This window comes from Zootermopsis nevadensis, unplaced genomic scaffold (assembly GCF_977971745.1).
Source record: "Zootermopsis nevadensis isolate Lab colony 2312 unplaced genomic scaffold, Znev_1.0 Znev_ptg000019l, whole genome shotgun sequence".
Taxonomy (NCBI): domain Eukaryota; kingdom Metazoa; phylum Arthropoda; class Insecta; order Blattodea; family Termopsidae; genus Zootermopsis; species Zootermopsis nevadensis.
In genome coordinates, this window is record NW_028259151.1 from 7,850,937 (window position 1) to 7,873,013 (window position 22,077).

Here is a 22,077-nt window from a genome sequence, read left to right on the forward strand (position 1 = left end):
GTAATTAGAAATGCCTGTGTCAGGGAACTGATGGAAAGTCGGCATCAAGATTTTGCTGTAGGAAGTATGGATTCTCCATGTATACTACACACTTTCCTAAAGTAATCTGTGATTTGGCATTTTTTTGACTATAAAGATATATGGAGGAAAAGAGGCACGACTCCACACATTTTTAATCACAAATCATGCCAACATCCTAACTTCTGCATTAGATGAAGGAGCCCCCTTTACCCCTGAAGAAATATCCCCGGCACCCATTACATACGACGTTGGGTGAACCACAGAGCCGATCTCGCGCTGCGGCGAAGAGTAGAATTACGATGGAACAGAATGCCGATCGTGCAGCCAGGCCATTGTACCGACTGAGAAATCTCAGCTAAAATTGAAGAAACACGGGTAGCCCACCTACAGATGTGGGGAATGTCTAGGCCACTCAATTACCATGGTTTGAAGGTTGTGAAGGAAAAATGACATTCTGGTGAATTTCGCCACAACTGTCAAGATTTGCGTGCATTTAATTAACGTCAAGAGCCAAGAATAAGTCTGAATGGTATTTGGCGATATTCTTTATGTTAGACCAAATGCAGCATCGAGAGCAATTAGATAATTAGTTTTGATGTTTATTTATCAAGGTGTCAACGGAGGAGTACAGAAAATGCTAGAGAGAAATTAAATCGCGAAGGTATTTTAATTACAGAAATGCATTCCCACAATTTTTATGCTATTAATTACTTGGTGGTCTTTGAGGATATTTTGCTTTTATCAAATCAGAAATTTTGAAATCTCTCGAAGAGACAAGCTTCATTAGACTTTTTCGTCGTTCGATTTCGTATATACTACAGTAAATTTTTATCGTTTCCGGCATCATTAGCGTCAAACTTCTCCCGGTCAGCGCTCAGTTCTTCGGTATTTTATCGCTCGAGTCCTGAGAAATGGATGTAACCAATACTCGATCCCACAACCACCCCCAAATCATGAGTGCAACTAACCTAACATTAACCTGAAGATTTCCGTCTTTTGGGTTGTTGCGCTGTGTAGTCTGGTCAATGTTAACCAACGTTTCAGAGGTCATACTGCCTCCGCCCTGATGATGGAGGCAGTATGACCTCTGAAACGTTGGTTAACATCTACCAGACTACACAGCGCAACAACCCAGAAGACAGAAATCTTCATACTCTGATGACGGAGGCATTATGACCTCTGAAAAATTGGTAAACATCTACCAGACTACACAGCGCAACAACCCAGAAGACAGAAATCTTCATACTCACCGCTGTGAGAACCTCAAGTCTTACATAACATTAACCTCATTCTCCGACATCCTGTTTTTGTGCTGTTGTGACTGGACTTAAATGATGTGTCTTAATGTAACTGCTCTTAATATTTCCAGTGATGACACAACTTTCCGATCCTTCTGCCCTCATTTTCCTCCCAGCTGAAACATAGCATAACTCATGTTATTGATCTTGTGTTTTATCGCGTGACGTGCACGTAAGGGCTTATTAAATAGCTTCTGGTATTGCGTTCCATGCTTCCAGATATTGTGATTCTGTTTGGATGTTTATCAGATCTCACGTCACAATCCTTTTCCATTGAATGTTGTTGTTGCTACAGCTGGGTGACAAGGAATATTAGTTTACAAATCAAGCGTGAAGTCTGCCTTCGGTCTTAGTGCCCCAGGATGAAGGCGTATGGGGTGTTGTGGTGAAGGAGTTATAGACTCCTGCTAAAAATCAAATAGCCAGGCTCTCTTAAAAAAAATACATTTCTTACCATCGTAACTTCAGACAAAGTTCCAATTTCATTCCACATGTAGTCTTACTTTCACACTTTAGATGCTACTGACCACAAAACATTCATAGACAAAATTTATGATGTTAGTTGTTTAAAATTACCTGAATGTTCTAATTGGTTCAAGAAGCAGCTCTTGGATCCAACGTAAGACTAGTCCCTCCTTCGACGTCTCTTTGAAAATTGTGATTTATAAGAATTTTATAATCGTATTTGATCTGTAGCAGTTGTCGGTGGCCATTAATTTTGAGAGGGAATAGTAAATGATTAATAAATCAACGGGTAATCATTATAATAGTCTATTAATTTAAGATATTCTGATATTGAAAGCAGATTATATTAAAGCGTTATTTTTCCTACATTATAATGGTTTATAAGAAATGTAACCTATGCACAATTTTCTTGTACATATAGAATTCGGTTTTTGGGATTCCCTTTAATATAATTCGCCAGTGCCAGGTTAAATGCTTATAAGTCCGAAAATTATAACCGAAATGTGATTAATAGTACAGCATATATTTTATATTATCTGTAAATTAGCAAAACTTTTAAGTTCGTGTATCAGTCGTATAATAATTTTTGTGTGAAGAAACTCCGCAAACCTGATTTGTGAGTACTTCCGGAAAATTGATTTTTGTTTCGTTAAATTTATGGACTTTACCCTAACATCGGCGAAATACAGACAAGTAAATTTAATTTTAAGAATTGAACTGTTTAACCAACAATTTGGTTTGTGAAATAATTCCTGAGCCGAAGGAAACAGATTTCGACCAGAAGACAAAACATGGACGCCAGGAAGCCAAAAACCAAAATAATTAAAATTGGTAAGACATCGGTCAGTGTTGCTTGAGAGTTCGATGTTTCGATATTATTAGTCGGTACAGGAAACAAATTTTCTTTGAGCTTCTTCAGAATTCCAGAACGCCTTAGATTTTCAGTGCTGTAATCAAAATGTGCAGAAAATATAGTGCACTCTATAAATGTGACAATTTCTAATATTCAGTGAAAGTTGTATAAAGTGGAACTTAAAAAAGCTGGAATAGAAGTTGATTAATAAACACACATACTGAGTCCATGTGCAATGTCCTTACTCATGTGTTAGCCAAGAAATTCCTAAGTATAGCATTCAAATAAGTATGTTACAATATAATTTTTATATTGTAGGATTTGAGGTTTTCACTTCAGTGATTTCTGTCACATCTGATATTTTACATGGCCTGTGTTTTCATGCTCTTATTTATAAGCACACAGCCAATGTGTGAAACTCTCAGTAATTTTAACCTTTCTAATTGTTTTATAACAATTTTAACAATTAACTGCAAGAACTCTAACATTTAACTTAATTATAATTTTTTAATACGCAATTCTAGACAATGGCTAGTCACATGTAAGTCTGTTATATTATTATTTAGTGTTCTGTCTGACGACAGGTCCATATGAACAGGATCCTTCCATCCTTTTCTCGGACTGGGACCTGTTCATATACGTTCTTGGCAGATGATCCAGAAGTGGTTTGCCATTGCCTTCTTCTGTGTGTGAATGGAGTAATTGTTGGGATGTCCCGGAGGAAAACTCCGTGTTGCCTAGACCACGGCCTTGCCCAACACAAGTTATAAATTCGGGCACCGCCGGGAATCGAACCCGAGACCCCCAGGATTACAAGGCCAGCGTTCTAACCGCTAGACCACCTCATCTTATTATTATTTAGTGTTCTGTCTGACGACAGGTCCATATGAACAGGATCCTTCCATCCTTTTCTCGGACTGGGACCTGTTCATATACGTTCTTGGCAGATGATCCAGAAGTGGTTTGCCATTGCCTTCTTCTGTGTGTGAATGGAGTAATTGTTGGGATGTCCCGGAGGAAAACTCCGTGTTGCCTAGACCACGGCCTTGCCCAACACAAGTTATAAATTCGGGCACCGCCGGGAATCGAACCCGAGACTAAGAATAAGAAATGTATGCACGAGGGACTGAAGATGATTCTGAGTGGTTGGAACGTAGCCCAGAATTTAATTCTACATTGTTAATATCTGTGTGACGGAATGTTTTTTTTTTATATATGGTAATGCACCTTCGGGTTTTGTGATATGTGGGGAATTTCTTGATCACCTGAAAGGCTATCAGTCAGCTTCTTAAGGAGCTCAGGTAGGCGTTAAGGACTGAGTAAGTACTGTGCTCCTGTGTCACACATGTATTTGAAGAAAATCTAACCTTGTAAAAATATGTTTAAATGAATCGTGAAACAAGACTGTATATTGTCCTCGTATTTTAACAGATTAATGCAAATCAACTCACTGATGACCGAAGATTTTCTTATAAGGACTCTTCTTGGTGATAATATATGACGCTGGTACCCAGAAGAACGCGTTTGGAACAGCTGTTAGCTTGCATGACAGCTTATCGCTGTACAACCTTTTCTCGTCGGAATCGACAGTAGCTACGTATGTTTTCTCATCACATACTCGCTTCATGCATTCTAATACGCTTCCTGGAAAGCTATTAGTGTTTGGTGCAATAAATGTTTTGTAGATTTGTTTTAATACGGGGTCAGTTGCTTCCTGAAAATGAAACAAAAGAACCAATGATTTTAATTCATCTGTGTTTTTCCAAAAAAGAGGAACAAATTACAGGTTAAGGTCGGTCCACTGTTTACGACAAATACATAATAATAATAATAATAATTCAATTCATTTATTAAAGTGCTTAACAACAGCCAAGCACTAACAATACAAAAACAAACAAACAATAAACTAAATATATAAATGTACAATATTAATTTATTACAAAAGAAATTAATAAATAAATGAAATAAATATACTTAAGTAATATAATTCAATTAATAATACTAAATAAAACAAAACAGAAAAAACTTATGAAATTAATACCACAAAATAAAATACAGTCAGCACAGGAAATGAATAAACCAAAAACCGATAATAATAATAATAATAATAATTCCTGGCTAGTAACTGATTCCGGTGAGTATTTCTTTAAATTATGGAACCGGAAATTTTACTGCCGTGAGATTTTAGGTTCTCAGGTTTTGCGCCGCGCATTCTGGTAGGTTTCAGAGGAACATGCCTTCATCAGAGCGTTTGTCCTAATGATGGAGGCAGCACGCACGTCTGAAACGTCTTCAAACTTCGACCAGAGTACACGGCACAAAATCCCAGAAAACAGCCAACTTGGTTCCGCCTTCACAGAAGCTCAGTTCTGGAACCTAGCTTGAGGCAAATTGAACCCAGTAATATACCTTACACTCTATTCTGTATCCTCTCAGACTCCCAAGTGATCTCTCTTCGCTTTGGATTTTCTAATTTATTTCGTATGAGTAAGTCAGAGCACTTAACTAGAATACACGACAAGTGCTCATGAATTAATTCTCTTACCCTCATTATTACAGAACTTGAATGCCCCAGAACCGTGGACCCTAGTTTAAATTCACAAATAAAACTTTCATTTCAATATTAATCGAAATACTTTTATGTTAGTATGACCTACGATAATACTTCCATATTTGCGAATTCGGTATCTGTGTCAAACTACTGACAATAAATGTTGGTTAAAATCGAACAATAACGGGAACTGTACATGAAGACCAGACCGCGTTTTTGCGCTCAGGTTACTGGATGCACAATTCTCAGCAGGAAAATTCTGACATCCGCGCCGGAAATTTTACTCTACGCGTATATTTCCTAAAATGACTTTTGTTTCCACTACACATACTTTCCAAATAAAGATAACTGATATTATTTTATATTATTTAGTGTTCTGTCTGACGACAGGTTCATATGAACAGGATCCTTCGATCCTTTTCTCGGACTGGGACCTGTTCATATACGTTCTTGGCAGATGATCCAGAAGTGGTTTGCCATTGCCTTCTTCTGTGTGTGAATGGAGAAACCGGGGAAGCCCCCTGAGGAAAACTCCGTGTTGCCTAGACCACGGCCTTGCCCAACACAAGTTATAAATTCGGGCACAGCCGGGAATCGAACCCGAGACCCCAGGAATACAAGGCCAGCGTTCTAACCGCTAGACCACCTCATCTTATTATTATTTAGTGTTCTGTCTGACGACAGGTCCATATGAACAGGATCCTTCCATCCTTTTCTCGGACTGGGACCTGTTCATATACGTTCTTGGCAGATGATCCAGAAGTGGTTTGCCATTGCCTTCTTCTGTGTGTGAATGGAGTAATTGTTGGGATGCCACGGAGGAAAACTCCGTGTTGCCTAGACCACGACCTTGCCCAACACAAGTTATAAATTCGGGCACCGCGAGGAATCGAACCCGAGACCCCAGGATTACAAGGCCTGACTGATATTAGAAAGAAATTAATAATTAACATTTCCTGCTAATCCTTAAAAGAGCTATGCATCTATATTCATCAGAATCTATGATCTTTAAACAAAATTCGGTATTCGCTATCATCTCAGGGGCCTGCCTGTCACTAATACTGTTAAATGACTATGCATTCGAAGATAAATACTCAGTTTATGATTAAATATTGAATAGTTAAATCCCTCTGTAGACTACAGTGTTACGATTTTCATGTTAAAAGAGATTGTGTGTCTATTCAGGATAGCCCTTTTATTTATGATTAGTGTTGCTGTAATTGGAAGAATTACATGTATTAACACAAAACAGTAAAAGTTATACAATAATATGTGAAAGTAATTTGACTTGTGAGTTTGGTTTTTAATTAATATAAATTTTCTTCTATATATCGTATCACTGTCTAGCAGCAATTCCAATTTCTGATAAACCTAACTCCACGGATGAGACTGGGTTCAAAATGAGCCTACGTACTGAAGCAAATTAGTTTCTTACCTCAAACATGCTTGTATAAACGGGAATAGCAGGTATACAAAATCCGTATGTCCCAATATCCAGAATCCCCTGGAAGTCTGAGAAAGGCATCTTGTACCGTTGCACAGCTAGAAATGATATGAAGATGGCAGCATATGCGGCGAACAAGATTACAAATGTTATGTACGCTGTGATGTACACTAGGCGACAAGGCCATGACTGAGGAGTTGTGGGGTGCCCTACAGAAAGAGATGTAAATAATGAGAGAAACCAGGGACAGAATAAAATATGAAACAAATTGGAAATTTACAATTCGTACCGGAATGCACAGTTTCACATGAGTCCTTTACTCCTTGGAAATTTAATGTTTGTTTCTGTATACACAGAATATCCCCAAAAAATATGTACACCTCAAAGAATCCACTGTTCTCGCTGTCTGTCAGCTGTGTGGAGATGAGATGACAAGATGGGACACACCCACATTACCTCGTGGTTGCAGGGCCCATCTTGACCACACATTTCCCGACCGATGGATAGGACGCAGAGGACCACCAGATTTGACCCCAAAATACTTTTCTTGTGGGGTTATTTTGAACACCTACACTGGATTTACTATTAAGTGAGTGCCACTGTTGATGTGTGTACTGATTTAGTTTATTAAAATGTCTTTATTTAATTCATTGAAGGTGTGTTTACATCTTTTCGGGACATTCTGTGTGTGTGCGTGTATTGCGTAGGTCGATAAGTTACTTTACAATTAATAGTATTACAGTGACTGATGCTAAGATAGTAATAATCAATGTTTGGTGCACAGGGCAGGTAATCGTGAATAGAGAATATCAACAAAATCCTAGGTTTCAGCTACAACTTACTGCAGCATTGCTCTTAACGATCTAGTGTGGTTCATGAATTTACATGCTGGGTTTGTGGGCAGATGGTCATGCGATCGAATCTTACTCGAGCCACATTAATTTGTTATGAACAACTTTTTGGTATCGTATTTGAAATGCGTATGTTGTAAATTTATCAGATATAACATCAAAATTATCACCCTTGCAGTGTTTCTAATTAATGACCTACAAATAAATTTCATGCGTTATGGTCAACATCTGTACTAAATTTAATGTCTGTTCAGCTGTTGTTGAGTTGAAAGACGCCGAGAGGCACGATCAAATTAAAAAAAAACCCTATAACAACAGCGATATAAGTTACGTTTATACAGATTCATCGGAAAGTCAGGCAACCCAACACAGAAACGGTCTATGCAACCCGTAGGTTCATTAACGTATACACGCGAGCCCGACACTGGACCCTGTCCTAAACCAAATGATCTCTTAGCATTCATTTTAATATCGTCCTCATATTTACGTCTAGATCTCCCAAGTTTTTCTTCTCCGATCAAAATAAATGCCGACATCTAAGAATCTGCAATGGTTTGAGGCATAACTCTCTGCACGTAGATGAGTGTGTTATGGGATGTTGCACCGAGTTGCCTCAGATGTTACAGACGTTTCAGAGGTGTATCCTTTGCCAGATTACTCGCCACAACGACCCATAATACTGTAATTTTTGTATCGCTCACCTTGCTGACAGAAGATTCCGAGAATTTGTATCCATGAGTTATAGACGTTGAAGCTCTCTATGCTGCGATGAGTTCCTTGGCGAGGATCGACGTACCACGTCGCAGAGAGTAAAAAAATGAAAACGATCAGTAACGTAGCTACCACCCACCAGAATTCAGTGGAAAATGGTTCGAGTATATAATTCCATCTGGAACTACTCACCACTTGTTTCTTAATGTATGTTGCTATCCTGAAAGAAATTTACGTTTTAAATTAAATTTGAAACGTGTGAATAAAAGACTGGTCGGGAGGGCGGATGCACATTGAGTAGGGTTAACTGTGTTGCAACCTATAAGACCTAAATCATTGGCTAGCTTCTAGGGTAGATTGTGAAATAAGAACGATACTGATATGAACAGAAGAGTGGATAATTCGGTTCTATTCAAGCCACCTTATTGTAAAGAGGAATCTGCAATTACTTAGAGTTTATAAGATGTACGTAAGTTCTTACAACACCGCGTTGGTCTCATCTTCAAATGGTAAAGTGCGTTTTGACTTGGGTTCTTAAAATAGTTCATGGACAGGATAAACTTCTAAATAGTGCAGCAAACACAACACAGTGGTTTGTATAATCCCCTTGTCATTTCGAGACAGAGAAGTGATTATACCATTTCTTGTAAATGCGCAAATGGCTGTTTGTTTATGTCAGAATCACACGTACACACACATATTTAGCATGCATGGATAATTTTAGGATAAATTAGATTTCTTTGTGTACAAAGATATTTGATAAAATGTAAGCGACTAATAATAAGGTTGAAAGTAACATTGCTTACTTCACTGAGAAGAGAACAGAAATGTAGTCAATATATTTCTGGCGAATTGAGGTCATTGCAAATATGCTGATACCAACATCTACCTGATCTGACAAAAGCATTGTTGGAACACCATCTAATGAAATATTGCCTGTATTAGAAACGTGTCCTCCTTGGACCGGACCGTAGAACTCAGACCTACAGGGGGAAAAAAAACTTTCATAACTTCGCAGATTCTTTACATTTACGTTCAACACCATAGGAATTAATTATTATTATTATTATTAGTGTTCTGTCTGACGACAGGTCCATATGAACAGGATCCTTCCATCCTTTTCTCGGACTGGGACCTGTTCATATACGTTCTTGTGCAGATGATCCAGAAGTGGTTTGCCATTGCCTTCTTCTGTGTGTGAATGGAGTAATTGTTGGGATGCCACGGAGGAAAACTCCGTGTTGCCTAGACCACGGCCTTGCCCAACAAAAGTTATAAATTCGGGCACCGCCGGGAATCGAACCCGAGACCCCCCAGGATTACAAGGCCAGCGTTCTGACCGCTAGACCACCGGTACACTGTAGTAGTATTTTAATAAGAACGTTCAAATAAGGGACTATCAGTAGAGATTATCATATTTTCAGTAAATGTACTTACTTAAAATTAAGTTTATTTTCCAAGATTTTCCATATTTTGTAGTGGATTATGCAGAACTCATCCTTGTTAACACTGCATTTCGATTGGGCCATAGGGAGGTCCTGAATACAATATTAAGAGATTTTCATGAATAAACTTTCTTCCATAATAAGTAATTTGTGATTGGAACTGAAAGAAATGAGTTCATCATTTACCTCACTATTCACACCAACTCTAAGAGAGATGCCGTGGAGGTTGGCTCTCCTCTGAAGTAATGGAGTTGCCGTCCATACGAACCCTCCAGTAGTCGTCCAGTGGGCTACAGGGTGCTGTTGCGGGACCTTGGTTGGGTGATCCTGATAAACCTCCATAAGAGAAAGTTTGATTCCTCCTTTCTGTTCCTTATTCACTGGTCGTACTACTAAAAATTCGCAGTCGTATGGCATTTTAATTTTGAAGAAAAAATCCTCTATCGAAGCAATGGAAATAAACATGAGCCATCGGCCGCTTAATAGACTAGACGCGACTGAAACCTGAAATTACACCAAATAATTAAAGTTATGTCGACGGTATTGGGACACAAAGTTTTCGTGAGAAGACTCGAAGAGAGGAGACTTTCAGAAGATCTAGGCATGAAAGGGATCTTCAAGAATTAGGGTGGCAATGTGTGGATTGGATTGAGCTGGAGCATGGCAGGAACCGAAAAAAGACTTTTGTGAACACTTTGACGAACCTTAGAGATTAGTAAGGAGCTGAGAATTTTCAAGCAGGTACGAGCATCTCAAGGACTGTGTTACTAAGGCGCAAGGAACTTACTAAACCCATCCCTGTGCTGTGCTGTGATATTTCTGTAGGCTTTCATTTACGTGAGAATTTATTTGTAATTATAAATTCTGGTAAATTAACAACGTGACATTTGAGGCGATAAAAATGTTGCTAATGATATTCTTGGTTGTGGACAAAGATTTTGGTGGCGATACCACCCTCAGAAGGTTTGACAACTATCTACAACGCCACACAGCATAAGCACAAAACTTAGCAACTTCATGAAGTTAGTCAGAAAATGAATGCGTTTCCAGATGTGGTTATGTTTACCTGCTCGAGATATCGCTGTGAACTTTCGTCACTATCCAGGAATACGTACAGCGGGCTGTTTCCACGGCAGGTCGAGCCGTCAAGCGCTTCGACGTTTCTTTCCATGGACAGTGTAGCCGTGTAGAAATTTCCTCTTTGAATTAACGTCTTTAAGTACGTAACACTCAATGAACCTGATACATAATAGCATTTACCACGTGACAGACAGAGCATGCATTTTATAACGCGAAATAATCACTTTAGTGATAAGTAAATCTAAGTGAAGAGAAAACATTTTGAATTCAAAAGTCGTGCAAGTGACTTATTTTAACGACTTCCTTTATTTACTATCACAAAATAATTTAGGTTATAAATATTGTGGAGACTGTATTATCCACAGTAAACTCGGAAGATTTACTAATTATTAATTTATATAATATTAATGAGTTACTTTGTAAACGGACAAAACGAACAAGGAATAACCAATCTTCTGGTGTATATAAAGCGTATATATATAGTAAATGTTGATTTATTCTTATTCATTCAAATCCTAAGGTTTATAATTATTTACGCATTATGTGTGTTGTAGTTTTAGGTGGGATTCCATCTTAAATTAATTTCTGCTTCGAAATCACTGTCATTACTGTTTAATTTCTCAAGTTTAGATTAGCTATTTGTTTAGAAATCTGCAAGGATTGTTATTTACGTCTATTTTAATTGTCTACTGATATTCATAATTCTTCATTAAACAACGTCTTATTTCTGAAAATGTAAGATTAACCAAATATCCTCTCTTTAGTTGAAATATTGTCCCGAATAGGCCTACTTCCAGTGTCATTTGCGATGTTTTCTTAATGTTCTGTTACAGTGCATTAATATTCTGCAGTGGTCCCTCGGTTTACGATTAATCGATTAACGATATCTCTATTAACAATCCGCCTTCCATAGGACCACGTTGTATCAATTAGCGATAAATTTTCGATTAACGGTATATAGTTAAGATGTCGCATAGCTTCCTGTTTCGGCCTGTCTGCTAGGTGGACTCCGCAGGTCTCAGCCAATCAGCGACCTCTTTTACCTCGTAAACCGAGCGACCATTGCAACATGGACGGAGGATAAGACATAGGCACTCACCGTGTTGAAGTCTGGAGTGCAGCAGGTACACACATGTTGAATGATAATGGTTCAGTAAACTTACAGTTACATTGACTAGCGTGTTGAGGGGGAATTGGCAATCTCCAACTTGGATAATGCAGAAAATAAATAATATTCTCATCTTATAAATCGAAATGTGTCGGTTAAATTTTTAGATTTTTAAATGGAAATTATATCTCAGTTTGAAAACCTTTGATTTTGTCAGTATACTGAACAGTAAGAGTCTCTGTTCTTTGGTCTTCGCTGTCACAAATATATTTAATTAAACATTCGTAATGTAAGCTCTTTTATTTCCAGAAAGAATGGAAGTACTTCACCTCACCCACTTCTCTATGCAGCGATCTGTTTTTTTTTCCTGTTTAATCTTCTGTTTGCGTGATTTGGTTCAATTTCGTGGTAGTGCTTGTACAATAGTTTCAGATTATGGAGATAAACATGGTATTTTGAACTTCATGCCTTTGTCCACAGGCAATTGCTCACAGAATTGACTCGATACCTAAATTCGATACAGACCTATTTACCAGTTCAGGCTGTCGACTGTCACAGAATTAAAAAGATTTTCAAGTTTCTTATTAAGTCTTATTTTATATAATCTACAGGTCTATATGACTATCTATCGTCTTGGTTTCAATTTGTTTTCGATAGTAGTCGTTTGCACATTTTCTTGAATAGTTTCTGACAAACGCAGTTTTAAACTTCAATTACGCCTATGCCAGTCTAATTAATCACTCATTGCTAAAAATAAACCACGCATTTAACGGTTTCATGAAAATAAAAATTCCTGAAAAATTCAAACAATATACATTTTTAAATATTATATACTTCACAATCATGCTCTTTCTGAAACTTTACATAATATCACGTTTCAAACAACAAAATAATTATACTCTTCAGAACAATTTACGAAATATGACGTTACATACGTACATTATCGTCGTTGGTGGTACACGTAAAAATGCATGGTTAGTATATCTACCATCGCGTAATAAAATACATTCCTTCTATAATTTAGTATTCAAGCAGATACAACCTGAGTAAAACCCCGGGGAACTAAGTTCATCTTTGAAGATGGCTGTCTTCTGGCTTGTAGCGCGTGTAGTCTGGTAGAAGTTTATCGACGTTTCAGAGGTATTTTCTGCCTCCATCATCAGGGTGGTGATTACTGTTACTTATAGCTCTGATGATGGAGGCAGAAAATATCTCTGAAAGGTCGATGAATTTCTACCAGACTACACGGCGCTATTAAACCCAAAAGACAGCCATGTTTATACTCGCCGCCGTGGGAACCATAAATCTAGTAGGAATGATGATTACGCCTACAAAAATTCTATAACCAGAATGTTACCATTAGTAAATACAAGGGGTTACTTATCTGTTAAACGTATCCATTCTGAGTTTTATTTGGTTTTGCGTAATTATAATTTTTTCCTCAAACCTCTCAATGTCCACTACTGGACACAGGTCTCCTATTTGAGGATTTTAACCATACACTACCACGCTGGCCAGTGCAGATTGGTAACGGACAAACATCCATGCCTTGAGTGGGACTCGAACCGACGGTCGCAGCAGTTAGGCGCACGAGTACTCATAATACTTAACGTGAAGTTACTTTAAAGAAATGCTTGAAGTCAACCAAAACAAGACGACTGCATCTGTTGAAGCGACTGTAATTTACTCAATTTTAATCTGAAAACGGAATTGTAGGATTAAACATCTGGCGCCTAAAATAAAGCCTGAACCGAAAAAGTAAGATTTCGGCCAGAAGGCAGATGACAGAGGCTAGAACACCAATCATAGCAATCACTAAAACAGACGAAATGTCTTCGAGTGACGCCTGAGTGCCAGGAACTTGTTCGGCTGCGGGTATAACGCTGGTGTACGTTTCAAGCTTCTTCAAAATTCCAGATTCCCTCATCATTTCAATACTGTAATCAAAAATGAAGACGGACAGTTATTATATCTGTATGACACAATAAGGTATTTGTGCGTTTAACTTTCTGCATGTAATTTTATTATTCCACATAATGAGACCTGCCTACAGCGGAATTCTCAGATGTCGGATCAAAAGTATGCGGCAGTATGTAACATCTGGGCTCAGTTATTTATTTATTATTTATTTATTTTAGTGTTCTGTCTGACGACAGGTCCATATGAACAGGATCCTTCCATCCTTTTCTCGGACTGGGACCTGTTCATATACGTTCTTGGCAGATGATCCAGAAGTGGTTTGCCATTGCCTTCTTCTGTGTGTGAATGGGATGCCACGGAGAAACCGGGGAAGCCCCCGGAGGAAACCTCCGTGTTGCCTAGACCACGGCCTTGCCCAACACAAGTTATAAATTCGGGCACCGCCGGGAATCGAACCCGAGACCCCAGGATTACAAGGCCAGCGTTCTAACCGCTAGACCACCTCATCTTATTATTATTTAGTGTTCTGTCTGACGACAGGTCCATATGAACAGGATCCTTCCATCCTTTTCTCGGACTGGGACCTGTTCATATACGTTCTTGGCAGATGATCCAGAAGTGGTTTGCCATTGCCTTCTTCTGTGTGTGAATGGGATGCCACGGAGAAACCGGGGAAGCCCCCGGAGGAAAACTCCGTGTTGCCTAGACCACGGCCTTGCCCAACACAAGTTATAAATTCGGGCACCGCCGGGAATCGAACCCGAGATGTATAATCATATAATTCCACTAGCCATTACCAAGTTACGTGCTTCAAAGTCATGAAAAGACTTTGTTCCCTGTACCACGCGACTCTGTGTCAATAGTATGGCGTTGTTAGCTTTGCTGCGCTGCAAATTCTGAGCTGTCATCACTCACCTAGATTTCGCTGTTAGTTCTGCAACGTTGCACGCTTTTGTTGTGACCTTGAAACATGAAATTTTGTGACTGACCGGTTCATTGCCGTGTTCACAAGAGCTCATCACTGTTCCCATTTTGAATCAGGTGAATGTAGCCCACAACTTTATATCCTATTTATTTAAGATTCATTTTTAATGTTATCCTCCAAATTATGCCTAAGTTTCCCAAGTGTTCTCCTTCATTCGCTTTCCCGTCTACAATTTCAGGCTATATTTTTATAATCTTTCTCGTGCTTGCTACATGCACCACTCATTTCATTCTTTTTAGTAATATTCGGGTTGAGTCATACGGACGGACAGACAGACATGATCGACCCTCTCTGCGGCAATTTTATGCACGTCTTGCGAAGAACGCATAACGACGTACGACAGGTTTAAATTTAGTCAAAATTAAGACCAAAATGGCCTTCATGCTGTTTCTTACTAAAGGCTGAAGAGCTTCTTGTACGGGCAGCTTTTGCTGACGATCATTGATGCAGGCGTCCTGAAGAAGGCATACGGCACGGCTATGACGTCACAGCTCAGTTGCCTGCCACTTACTAGTTCGTCATCAACAGCGAAAGCGTAATTGTTTTCATCACATATTCGTTGGAATCCTTCCATCATGGTCTTTGGTAAGTTGTTGATATTTGGCACGATCAGTCTCTGGTACACTTGCTTCAGTGCTGGGTCAGTTGCTTGCTGGAACAAATAAAATTCTGTAAGCAGGAAATGGCCTTATCAGCTGTTTCCTCGTAAAGTCTAAAAAACCTATTCACCAATTACTGTTAACACTTCTACAAGCAGCTTGCGTCTTCCTTGAATATCAAAAGCCTAAACTTTAAATAATGTGAGTATTTTGTAAAATTGATGTAGACTTTTCGTCGAACTTGCTGGAACGATACAAATATAAAGTAAAATTAAATTATTTCGTTATTCCGTCAAATCACAATGTATTTAAAATAAGATAATTAAAATAATTAAAATATCATTCTGTGTTCCATATCGAATAATCGATTTTACAATTGGAATAGTTACAACATGTTTCGGTTTTATTAAACCATCATCAGGTGTAAAATTATATTAAATTTAAAACTCAATTACAATTTTTTACAATTTTTCGTAGTGTAGTTTTTTGGAGGTCGTGTCCAGATATTTTCATATAATGGATCAACTTTATTGTTTGAAGTGATGCTTTTGATGTTTACATCGGTCTGTGAAGTAAAAGATTCAAAGAAACATTAATGAATATGGATGAATATAGATATGGAACACAGAATGATATTTTAATTATTTTAATTATCTTATTTTAAATACATTGTGATTTGACGGAATAACCAAATAATTTAATTTTAATTTAACAAGTCACAATATGACGCAACTACACTATTTTATAAATTTAAGTAATTTCAACATTGCGCTCTGTACGTAATTTTTTTTGAAATTTTCTCGCTGTCAACGTGACGAGATTACTCGATTGTTTACAGAGCCTGTAAGTTCTCAGTAGACGACAAAATGTTGTATTTCACTTGTGCCGTTATCATTAAGCAGCTTTTAGAAAATTAACTACTTACGTAAAAAAGGTCGAGGTAAACGGATAGACCCACCACAGCAAAGCGATACGTCCCGATGTCCACAAGTCCTTGAAAGTCTGAGAAGGGCATTGAAAACTGATGCACAGCCAACATGGATATGAAGATGGCTGAATATGCAGTGAACAGTATTACGTATGTCAAATACGATGTTAAGTACAGTAAGCGACACGACCACAAACTTGTCGCGATGTCGTGACCTGTCGAAGAAGTCATGGAAAGGAAATGGAACAACATCTTCACTCTGCACGAATCAGCGTCACTCATTAACAACATCGAGGAATGTAAGATTGGCGGAAGACGTCTCTTTGAAGATTTCCGTCTTCTGGGTTGTTGCGCTGTGTAGTCTGGTCGATGTTTACCAACGTTTCGGAGGTCATGCTGCCTCCGTCATCAGAGTATGAAGATTTCTGTCTACTGGGTTGTTGCGCTGTGTAGTCTGGTCGATGTTAACCAACATTTCAGAGGTCATACTGCCTCCGTCATCGCCCTGATGACGGAGGCAGTATGACCTCTGGTCTTCCCATTCAAGTTTATGTAAAACATCTAATTTATTGAACATAAAAAGAAAAACATGGAAGATGGATAAGTTTCGTGACACAGTGAACTGTTTAAAGTTGCTGAATTGGAATGAAAAGCAACTACGTTGTAGGAAGATTATAAAATTATACAAACTGGAAAATTCGAAGGATAAAGCGTCTGAATCTGTTATTACATTAAACGATGTAGTACAAATAATGTTTGTTATTAACTACGTTAAGATTCACGTACCTTGTTGACAGAAGCTTCCGAAAATGTATATCCAAGAATTATGTATGTCGTACATCTCTTTGCCTTCTTGCATCCCAAAACTTAAATTTATGTACCAAACTGCTGAAAGCGAAACAGTGAACACCGGCAATGAAGCCAGTAGGACCCACCAGAATTCAGGAGAAAATGGCGCTAGTATGTTCTTCCAACTCGAATTTGACCTTTGCTTCTTGATAAAGGTGGAGATCCTGTGGAAATAAACACTTGCTAGCGAAAAAATGCTAAAACAGCGTGTGATTTTTAAATTTAGAAAGATCAGACTTCATATATTTCATATAAAGTAACTGGAAATAATTCTGCTTTGAATGCAGAAAATAGGTCATGAGTTCGCTCTTTCAAATAAATACTCCGTAAGAGCACAGTGACCTCTATGCATGGTCTTCGTGTGAGCATAGACAATTGCACTTGTTATGGTGAAACAAGCCTTGCTGCCTTGGAAGGGAGAGACAGCCTCAGCGACTAGGAGGGGCTATTCGAATTAAACCGAAAATAGGAAAAATTTGAATTCCTTGGATAAAAGGGTTTCAAACCACACAAGACAAAAACGGTTAGCCAGCTAGTTGAGAATTACGCTCACGGTGAGAGTAGAAAAGCAAAAACGCCTTCTGGTTGGCTGGTTAACGATGCATTTCATCTTATCGGTTCAACCGCAACGCTAAACTATAGTAGGCATGATTCGAAGGAAATAAAATATCTGTTTTAAGAAGCAAAGACGTTCTTGATTTCCCAAACCACAAAAGGCTTGTAAGATTTGAGGTTTTCACAGCGGTGAGTATGAAGATTTCTGTCTTCTGGGTTGTTGCGCTGTGTAGACTAGTCTACACAGGGCAACAACCCAGAAGACAGAAATCTTCATACTCTGATGACGGAGGCAGTATGACCTCTGAAACGTTGGTAAACATCGACCAGACTACACAGCGCAACAACCCAGAAGACAGAAGTCTTCATACTCTGATGACGGAGGCAGTATGACCTCTGAAACGTTGGTTAACATCAACCAGACTACACAGCGCAACAACCCAGAAGACAGAAATCTTCATACTCTGATGACGGAGGCAGTATGACCTCTGAAACGTTGGTAAACTTCGTCCAGACTACACAGCGCAACAACCCAGAAGACAGAAATCTTCATACTCTGATGACGGAGGCAGTATGACCTCTGAAACGTTGGTAAACATCGACCAGACTACACAGCGCAACAACGCAGAAGACAGAAATCTTCATACTCTGAAGACGGAGTCAGTATGACCTCTGAAACGTTGGTAAACATCGACCGGACTACACAGCGCAACAACCCAGAAGACAGAAATCTTCATACTCATCGCCCTGATGATGGAGGCAGTATGACCTCTGAAACGTTGGTAAACATCGACCAGTCTACACAGCGCAACAACCCAGAAGACAGAGATCTTCATACTCATCGCCCTGATGATGGAGGCAGTATGACCTCTGAAACGTTGGTAAACATCGACCAGTCTACACAGCGCAACAACCCAGAAGACGGAAATCTTCACAAAAGGCTTGAACGAAATATGATGTAATTCTCTACAACTGCGTGGCGGATGGAGGCTTGGGACAAGGACCAAGAAATCTTAATTTCGACCTCCTATTTTCAACCACAATTTCATACAAAATCATATTAAACTTATATAATCGATTGGCTGAGAAGTCGTGTTGTAGTAAAAACTTTCATAATGAAATTCATTAATAAGTTAGTCGTGATTCCATTTTGGGATATTTTCGTGTTGTTGCCTCGAAACTAAGAGGGGGAGATAATTATAACTTGCAATTAGCCTTACGATTTATTAAGCTTACTTTGCCGGAAATATGACAGATAGGTAACTGACAACAGAAAGTCGCCTAGAAGTCATTGCGAATTTGCCAATAGCAACATCCGCCTCATCTAATGCCAGCATTCCTACTACGCCATTCCAAGACCCGTTCTCATTTTCGTAACTGAAGTTTCTTCTAGGACCACTGCGATAATCCGACCTAGACAGAGACAAATAATCATATTAAAGTTTACATTTGCATTTTTAAATAGTGCGTGTCCACCTACAAAGTTGAACGTAGTTGTCACTTCACGGCTTCCAGCAGGAACTGCTATATAATACTTCAGCTGGTTTTATCCTTTTCATGGAGCGGTGCATGACTAATTGCTCTGTGTGGTGAGTCGTGCAGTTCCAGCCGAGAAGTGACAGTTGCCTCCACCTTTATTACTAAACTCGCTGTATTTTTGCGTTGTTGTAGTAGGCGTAATTGTAATTCTAGTAAATACAATAAATTTCGTTAATATAATATTAAATTGTAGTCATATTTAACGGACTAATTCCATAGACATAAATATTTTTTTTGAGAATCTGACGGCAACTGAGATAGTCAAGGAATTTCTAGTCTTTCGTGGACTCTGGAAGTTCGTTCTTGTATGAAGAAGAGACCACCGTTTTTCACTGTCTGTGTAGGTGGTATACATGCGACCCTCAAATCAACCCTTTCATTTAACGCTCCTCTGAGCAGCTGTTGTCCACTACATAATTCCAGCCAAACACAAAACTACGCAGAGCTCGCGTCTTTATACCTAATATCGAAATTTCAATGGTCTTAACGGCCATAAAAAGGCATCTCTGTGTATATGCCACCTTATGATATGCAACATTTAAAAGCGAAGCTTCAAATTCTGTTCTAATTCAAATATACTTACTTAAAATTAATTTTATCCTGTAAAGTATTCCATATTTCATATGAAGTTCTACAAAACGTTGTATGTCGTCTGCATTTTGAATTGATATCAGAACGAACCTGGACATGAAATTAAAAGAGAGGTTAGGCACGCAAGAACAATTAACTAGAGCATTTATAATCGATATTATAAAACCAAAACATTTACCTCTCCAGGTACCCCCACTCTGATCACAAGGTCATGCAGGTTTTCTCTCCTGTTAAGTAGAGGTTTTGGGGGCCAAATTAAACCGTCACTGGATGTCCAGTTGGCAACACTGTGCGTCTTGGACGTCCGCGAGGGGTGGTCCTGATAAATTTTCTTAAGAGAAATCGTAAAATCCTCGATTCCTTTCCGACTAAGAGATTGGCCAACGAGGAATTCGCAGTCGTAAGGAACTTTAACATCGGTAAAATATTCCTCTATTGAAGATGCAGAGAAGAACATGAGCCATATTCCACGCGAAATAAGAGGCGTGACAGAAACCTGGAAGAATTTTATAAAACATTGTAATTAAACTCATGTGGTATTCCTTTTAATGCGATTAATACAGATTTTAATGAGGAAAAAGGTTTTGTGTCTCCGTTGCACACACAAAAATCTGACAAATGCTCACAGTTAGAAATCCTATTAGGATAATAGGACTTTTTCATGCACAATACAGAACCGTTAAACGTGATGTATAAAATAAATTTTAGCAACCACAGCGAAGAACATTACACAGACGGTGAATTACTAAGTGTAAACTATCATACAAGGGATATATAAGAACCTAATAAGAATACATTAAATGTATGAATTTTGCAGTATAGTCATTTAGTAGCAGATGATAAAGTTGCGTCATATTGTGATAAATATATATTTGTTTAAATCTTGTCAGTCTAATCACAATAAAATTCCTATTAAATATTAAAATATTATCATAATTAACATTTAAATATTTAAAATATATTAAATAATATTCTCTATCGAAATGTTCGATTTACATTAGAATATCACTTTTTACACGACATGTTTCGGCTCTGAAAGAACCATCTTCAGGTGTATAAAATTGTATAAACTTAAATATAATTTCTTAAATGAAATTTAAAATCTGAAAAACGTCTGACTAAAAAGTTGCATTTAAGAAATTATATTTAAATTTATACAATTTTATACACCTGAAGATGGTTCTTTTAGAGCCGAAACATGTCGTGTAAAAAGTGATATTCTAATGTAAACCGAACATTTAGATAGAGAATATCATTTAATATATTTTAAATATTTAAATGTTAATTATGATAATATTTTAATATTTAATAGAAATTTTATTGTGATTAGACTGACAAGATTTAAACAAATATAGTAGCAGATCTTAAAATTAAAGAAAATTAGTGTAAAATCAATTCCTTATCTTCTGACGTCGACTCCTGAGATGTGGGAGGAGAGATGTATTGCGGGAACACTAAGCGTTAAAACTGATGGGTGGTTTAGCATCGCAGTTAACTGACTAATAGAACGGAACATGGAACACAAATCTGATTTTAAGTGTTACAACACAATTCGTGTTTTACCTGATTCAAGTAACTTCGTGTTGTTTCACAACTCGATGCTAAGACAAAGAGAGGGCGGTTTCCCTGGCAACTCATTCCATCAAGTGCGTCGGGGTTCGTTGCCATACTCACAGAACCAACCGAAATGTTTTCTGCCTTTAGGAGTTTCTTCAGAACCAACAAACTATGAGTTTTTAAGTTATCTGTAACGAGGTTATAATCATTATGCAGCACTCAGAGTAAATCAGAGTTTCTGCAGAAAAGAAACATACTCTAAACAGCTTACAAATCAGTTAGTCATTAGTTTCCGGGTTACGTTTGTACAACACAAACAAATAATATTTAATTATATCTATTTACGGAGACACAGAATTTCAGTTATGAAGAATAAGCAGTTTCTCGTACGAGGTGCGATCGGAAAGTTTCAAGACTGCGCGTATAAAAACCCGTACACTTATCTCAGGTATTAAATTCATACATCACCCTCGAAGTAGTTCCCCTGGGAGTGAACACAACGATCCCAGCGCCGCTGCCAAGCCTGGAAGCATCCCTGGAAATCTTTCTTTGTCAGCCTGTCAAGCACCATCTGCGATTCTGCCTGAATCTCTTCTATCGTCTCAAATCTCCTTCCCTTTAGCTGAATTTTCATCTTTGGGAAGAGGAATAAGTCACACGGAGCTTAGAAAGGAAGTTGGGGTCGGTTCTTGCAAGATCTTTGAGCTCCTGACAAACGAGAAGTCGA

General features: G+C 38.2%; 3 protein-coding genes across 5 annotated transcripts in view; 1 reads left to right on the forward strand and 2 right to left on the reverse strand.

Moving 5' to 3' along the window:
* The window catches only part of LOC110839609 (limbic system-associated membrane protein-like), a 347,640-nt gene that overhangs the window by 23,421 nt on the left and 302,142 nt on the right, over positions 1-22,077 (forward strand). The window lies entirely within an intron of this gene.
* On the reverse strand, positions 1,101-11,019 carry LOC110837113 (glutamate receptor ionotropic, delta-1). The gene is made up of 8 exons (XM_022078945.2): positions 10,706-11,019; positions 9,826-10,143; positions 9,632-9,732; positions 9,001-9,177; positions 8,185-8,414; positions 6,624-6,841; positions 4,089-4,351; positions 1,101-2,731 (listed from the first exon to the last, which is right to left on the reverse strand). The coding sequence occupies exons 1-8, from the start codon at positions 10,916-10,918 to the stop codon at positions 2,506-2,508; spliced, it is 1,746 nt and encodes a 581-aa protein (XP_021934637.2). The 5' UTR covers positions 10,919-11,019; the 3' UTR covers positions 1,101-2,505.
* Positions 13,374-19,042, reverse strand: LOC110837115 (uncharacterized). Its single transcript, XM_087351589.1, has 5 exons — positions 18,900-19,042; positions 17,046-17,272; positions 16,257-16,384; positions 15,128-15,384; positions 13,374-13,764 (listed from the first exon to the last, which is right to left on the reverse strand). The coding sequence occupies exons 1-5, from the start codon at positions 18,998-19,000 to the stop codon at positions 13,521-13,523; spliced, it is 957 nt and encodes a 318-aa protein (XP_087207715.1). The 5' UTR covers positions 19,001-19,042; the 3' UTR covers positions 13,374-13,520.